Genomic DNA, 7061 nt, shown 5'->3' with positions numbered 1-7061 from the left:
TCAGTTTTCAAGCAACCCACTTTTTGAACAAATCCAGTAAATTCATTTAATTAAATAAATTATATTTACTCAATAGTTCTACTAGTTTTCATTCCTATTTTGTAAAAAAGATTGAAATGAAGATTAGTAGAAAGTGGTGTTCAACAAAATATAGTAGCTCTCAGCCAATTCATATATTCTTCAATTCTCCTCACTTGTTTCCACGCTATCACATATTTCAGATTTATACATTATTTTTCAAGCTGAATTAAATAAAATATATATTGTTTAAAACTTTTTATATCATAATTAAATGTTTCCTTATTAGTTTTTAATGCTCTATTACATATGTAAGAATCATAAAAGTTAGAAAGGGTAATACTTATTAATTAAATTTTGTAAAATTAATTGTTGACCAGATATATCAATAATTACTGAAAACATAACTGATCATCCATATTTTGCTATTAAGCAATTAATTAAAATTTTCATTATAAGAAAATAACTTACTGCAATTATATTTTTTGTACCAATCTTGCATTGAGATTCCAGCTGAACAACACTGCTTTGCATATTCCATTAAACTATTGCAAATTACTGAATGAGGATCTGCCGAACTAGCAGCATCATAGATACAAGCAGTCTGATATAAAACAGGGTCTATAATCAAGTGACATGCATTGAACATTGGATCCAAAATTTCTGTACAGTTTTCTTCTAAACTTTCATTAGATATATGCTGTAAAAATATAATTTATCCAATAAATAAAATTATTTTAGAATTTTGTTTTCAATTTTTATAAATTCAAAAATTATTTTATTCTGATATCATTATCTAAAAGTTGATTCTTAAATAAATACAGTGGTACCTTGGTTTTTTAAATAATCCATCCGAAAACAATCAGAGAAATCCAAAACCAATGAAAACCGAGGCAATTATTTCCACATNCAGCATCATAGATACAAGCAGTCTGATATAAAACAGGGTCTATAATCAAGTGACATGCATTGAACATTGGATCCAAAATTTCTGTACAGTTTTCTTCTAAACTTTCATTAGATATATGCTGTAAAAATATAATTTATCCAATAAATAAAATTATTTTAGAGAAACCTCTACTATTTCTATATATTAATTTTGATTTGTTTGTTTAGTTCTGTATTTTATGTATTGTACCTGAAGATATTTGTTACAAACAAAAGATAATGTCAAAAAAAGTACTTTTGAGTTAATCTGTGCTGGTTTTAGGTTGTCTTTGTTTATGTATGATATTCCAGTTTTAGAGTGTAATTTAACTAATTGTATGCACATTATTTTATTATATTGTTCTTTTCTTTAAATAATAATATATAATTTAAAAAGTAAATTATAAACATACCTTTTTATAAAAAGATAATTTACAATTTTTTACATTTCTATCTTCTGACCAACTACATACAAAATCAACAACTTCATTTACACTAGTTTCATTCTGAGAAATGATATCATCCTTATTATTTTTATTACAATTACCTGTAAATACCAAAAATTTGTTATTAATATCTATCAACATAATCAGTATATTAGAGAATAAAAGCTGTTTTTTCTTTTTTGTATTCAATTTATATAATAAATTTATGTAAATTGTAAAAAAGTTGATTTCATGAAAAAGCTGCTCCATCTGAACATAAAATTCTCAAATTAACAAGAATGTAGAATTCATGATTTACATTCTGAAAAATAGAAATTTAAAAAATAATTATCTTCAGTCATTTTTGCAAATACATTACAATTTCAAATTATTTTTCAATCACATGTTTTTCATATTTCATATTATTGAAAAATGATAGTCTGATAAAAAAATTATCAAAAGTAAAGATAGGAATGTAGATCTTTTCTGTCAGTGGTATAAGATTTCTAATGAAAAAAGTTTTGTTTCCAGAATTTCAAATTACTTTGTGAAAAATATAAATCAGAATTAATTTGGATTGAATTTGTATTTTAAATAAATATCAGTCAAGTATCATATAAATAAAATCAAGGTTAAATTGTCTCCATTTTATCATTAATTCTGTTGTTAGATATCAGGATATAGTTTAATGACAATTGTATATTTGATGATATTGCTAATATTTAGACCAACGTTTCTCAAAGTGGGTGATAACGCCCCCTTGTGGGCGCTGGAGGCTTTCAGGGGGGCAGTAGAAGGCTCAAAGAGAATTGGGGGGCGTTAAAGAAATATAGAGGGGCGACGGCAGACAAATTCTATATGTATAAATTCGACGGAATATATATAAAATTTTGACATTTTATATATTTTTTATTTTTTATTGAAGGTCACAACTTGAATATTTCTAACACATTCACTTTTATTTTAGCTCAGCGTTTCTCAAAGTAAGCAATAACGCCCCCTTCTGGCGCGATGAATAGATCTATGATAGAGGCAGGGTATTGAACAATGACCAAAGGCAAAATTGGGGCTGATAAGAGGAAACATTGCATTTAATGGTTTCCAGATGATGAGAACAATGTACAGTAAGGGTACAAAGTGTGAGATTCATAGAAAAGTTTCCTAAGAATATTTCCAATCCTTTTCTCACACAAGAGAAAATGGGTTAGGGGGCGTTGGGTATAACTTTATGGAACAAAGGGGGCGGTGGATTGAAAAAGTTTGAGAATCACTGATTTAGACAATATTTACTCATGTTAAAAAAATTCATAAAGTTCTTCCTAACTATAAAGTGATTCTTCACAAATCAAAAATTAATAATAAAAAACAAAAAATAGATTTAGGTTTAAAGATTGATATAAATATTTTTATTTAGTACTTTTGAGAATGCTCAAAAACTTCAATTGCTATCCTTTTCTGATCTAAATGTTATAAAAGAAAATTACAAAAAACTATTCAAAAATCTATATATCTTAATCCAAAAGTTTTATTTTTGGAGTAAAATTTGAACATTTTTAAAAAATTAAATAATTTAAACACTCCACGAAGTCATTCAAAACTGCTATTAAGGTAATACAAATACAGTCAAACCTCAGTTTTCAAGCAACCCACTTTTTGAACAAATCAGTTCATGAACAAAATTTTGAACTCTTAATTACAATGGTTGACAAACAAGTTAATCGGCAAGAGCCAGCCACAGATTAAAGAGACACAGATGGTCAACTCCCTATACTTCCTATGTTAAAGAAAACTGATGGTCTGATCAATCAATGACAGAACTATCAATTCAGAAGTTAGTGGTGCTGAGATTGTCTTGCATCATTCGATACATATTTCACTAAATGTATCATCCAGTATAGCCAATTCTGTTCCTGTAAGACTAACTTTATATTATTTTTTATAATTGATGTGCACATATTTTTGATGTTGTGGGAATCCAGTGGGAAAGAAATGTCTTTTCTTACTTGTTCAGCCTCAGATTGGAAAGATCTGCCCACAGGATTGCTAGGATGGGTTTTTAGTATTGTAAAATTTGGATACAGGGAGTTCGTAGGAACTACCTGCTTGTTTTCCTGACACCAGCTTAATTAGAGCATTAGGCATGCTAATGAACAAACGTATAAACTTTTCCGAGTAGAAGGGGTCATAGATCCATGATAAGACTTTGGCATTGAGTTCAGATCAATAATGAGACCATTTAAGAAACAAAACAAAAAATTTAATAAGGATAAAAATAAAGTGAAAATAGGATATATACAAAGAGAGTTTAAATGCATATCTGTTTGCGTGAGAGAGAGAGAGAGTTTACAGTATCTTACACATACTACCTAGATTGAAGGTCTCAATGTCAGTCTTCTCGTTGTGCCAACTCGACTGTGTTCTTGGATGTGGCTCGAGGAGGAGGATGTGAGTGAGGAGGCTCTTGCTACTATGGTACCTTCAAAATACTGAAAGACTGTCTCTCTCAATGGCACTTTCCAATTTCTTGTGGACTGCCCCAAATGGCAGGAAAATTGCTCCTTTTATCATAATTTCTGACCAATAGAGTTAAAGGATTTATGTTTGCTAACGGGATATGCAGGGACGTGTGGAGGGGTAAACAACCAGATGGGTTGATTAAGATAAGAAATAAACTCTCAGAAAGGGAAGTTGATTTCCCTTTTTTTGTAAAAAGTGACAGCTATGTCTTCTTTTTTGTAAACAACATGTAACAAATAAATGTAATTTCTCATGCTAATTAACTGCTATAATTACGATTCTCGTTAATGGATATATCACATACACAAAATTTTTAATTATTGAATAAACATACGCTTGTATATGATAAGTCTGTTGTTAGTTGTGATTAAACAAAATGTTTAATTAATATACAACTTGTGTTAACCATTGACACAAACTATTTTAATCTAATGCACATCATCCTCAAATTATTATGCTAAGTTTTGTATGTCTTATAAAGGTGCACCATGCACATCAACAACAAAAATGAATCAAATATTATTTAAAGAAAGTCAGGATTTTTCTTGTTGCATGCACAATTGAGAATTTGTGACCCTTCTTTGCATTTAATGATTTATATAATGTTACTATTTTGAGATTTTCTAATAATAAATAATGTTTCTTTATATCTTATTTGATTCAATTAACCATTTATCCAGAATTTTTCAGAATGAAATTATAGTTATTTATTTGACAAAGCTGAAAATAACACACTTTTTCAGAGGTACTGTACATGTTCAATTTTTTAGGTGATCGTAAATAATGCTTTTTGCATTTCAGTTTGTTTTAACTAAATAACATTTTAATAAATTTAGAATAAAAATCATATTTGCTCACAAGCCATGTTTTCTCACAGCCTCTTTAGATTATAGAAAGTTGAGTTTCCTATAAACTTCTACACAGATAAATTATGAATAATAAGGCTATTTTCATTTTGAAAGCAAGCAGTTGAAAAAACACTTCTCAGCAGCTAATTAATCTGTAAAAACACTCTTTTTCATATGATCACCTACAAAATTATTTTTTATTAAATGCTTTTTATTTAGCAGCTAGAAGTAAATCTGTAAGAAAAATATACAATGAAATTTTTTGTATATTAAAGGATAGTAATAGATGCTTTGTAAAGCAATGCCTCTCTGAATTTAATTCAATTTTCCTTGACTTTATTTTAAGATGGTATTGCTCTCCCTAGTATTACATTATATAGTCCCAGGATTGTAGTCTGGATCCATCCCTGCATACAGTATATAAGTTTTCATTACAAATTTCACTAATTCTATCTTATAATTATTTTAAAAATTCTTTAATTTTTATTTATGTATAACACAAACTGAAGAACTGTAAAATTGGTGATTAGTTATACAGGGTGTTTGTAAGTTATCCACCATAGGAAATTGTGCAAAGAAGCAAGTGATTGTTGGAAAAGCATCAGGGGCAAGTGTATAGTGTACTGGTTATATGTCAAATGGAAATTAAATGCACAAAATTCATGTATGGTCAAATTATTTTCAACTAGTGTAGGTCCAGCTGCATAGTTCTGTATCTCACAATTAGATATGTTGTGTAGTTTAAACTTCTTCTATTTAATACATGAAACATTACTGGCTTTTTATTATTGTTATGTTTAATTTTACTTAAAGAAAACCAAAAATAACATTAAAAAACTAATAATGTGCTATGTTCTTCGTGTCTAATGCTAAAGTTCAATCCTCACAACATACTTTGTGAGTTACTATGCAGTTGGGCTTACATTAGTTAAAAGGGAGTCAATCAAGCATATGAATTTTGTGTGAAGTTGGACAAAAAGATATCAATGTCCATTGTATATAGATGAAAATATTTTTGATTTTGCTGGTTGTTTGGTGTGTTGCTTAACTAAATTTTGTGCATTAATTTCCATTTGACTGTATTGTGACTAAGAATGATACATCATATAATCAGTACACTATACACTTCTCCCTGATGCTTCTCTGCACAATCTCCTAAGTACATGACTTATGAAAAACAGTGAATATTTATATGCATAGTCCTTTGAAATTTAATATATTTCTAGGAATTTTTATTTTGTATAGATTTTTGTCTGTATATATAACAGTATTCTAAAAACATGACTACACAATAATTTAATAAAATATATTATTATTATTATTATTATTAAAATCAAAGGACAAATCCAAAACTTACCACATAAACCTCTGGTTTTATTGAAGAATTTCTCTGACGGCAGTTTTATGCTAAATCCACCAGTTAATTCATAATACTTAATTTCAATCCCTAGACTTGGGATCATAATTAAAAATGTTTGGCCAGGAAATCCAAATACTATTATTCCATTCAATTCTTTAGGAAGCATATCTATGTTCACAAATTCTGTTCCAATTACTAACTGTAATAAGAATATCTTCAAATAAATATATATAATGTGGAAATACAAAATAAATAAGAAGATAAGTAATATTATTATGACAATAATAATGATGATAATTTTTATTTTGTTATTTTATTAGTATTAATATAATCGTGCACTTTAAGTTAATATTCTTGATTCTTTAAATGCTAAAAACAATGAGTTAAGCTTAGTTCACATTTAGCGAATAGTGAAAGCGAATGTGAAAAGCGATTTTTATTTGCTTAGTGAAATTGACCTTACAACCAAAAGTGAAAAGCAATTGCAAATTTTAAGCAGCAAATCATTTGCAAGCAAGTGAAAACGTCATCTCAAAAAACAAAATGGCCACTTCTGATATTCTGTTGTTAATCACATTTGTTTATTTATTGAGAAAGAAAAATAACTAAAAAAAAAAAAAAAAATGATGCTGAGTGAGAGAAATATTAAAATCCGTAATTAAAACATATAATCTATTGTGTGAGAAAGTTTCTGTAGCCATCTTGAAAACAACAATAACCATGTGATAACTAGCAGGAATACGATTGGTGCAAAATTTTTTGCTAGCAAAAAAACTCTACAGTTCCGAACTTCGAAGCGATTTGTGAAGTGGTAAAATTTGCTGGAAACGACGTCACGTCTGACGTGTTATTCGCTCTGTGTTTCGCTTTCGCTAGCGAATCATGTTCAGTGTGAACTAAGCTTTAGCATTACTTATTTAGATGATTTAAAACAATGACTAGATAATATTTAGATTTTTCATATTA

General features: G+C 28.3%; 1 protein-coding gene across 1 annotated transcript; it reads right to left on the bottom strand.

Annotated features, from left to right (window-relative positions):
- Positions 1-489: 489 nt before the first annotated feature.
- LOC111616428 (intestinal mucin-like protein) lies at positions 490-6294 on the bottom strand (the record flags this gene model as incomplete). The annotated part of the gene is made up of 4 exons (XM_023357840.1): positions 490-718; positions 879-1046; positions 1359-1492; positions 6093-6294. Coding segments are annotated over 4 exons (733 nt in total), but the record flags the coding sequence as incomplete, so codon positions are not given.
- Positions 6295-7061: the final 767 nt, after the last annotated feature.

Source organism: Centruroides sculpturatus, unplaced genomic scaffold (assembly GCF_000671375.1).
Source record: "Centruroides sculpturatus isolate CEXI.00-Female unplaced genomic scaffold, Cexi_2.0 scaffold3349, whole genome shotgun sequence".
Lineage (NCBI taxonomy): Eukaryota > Metazoa > Arthropoda > Arachnida > Scorpiones > Buthidae > Centruroides > Centruroides sculpturatus.
Note: the sequence above shows the minus strand (reverse complement) of the source record. Positions and strands in the feature narration are given on the sequence as shown.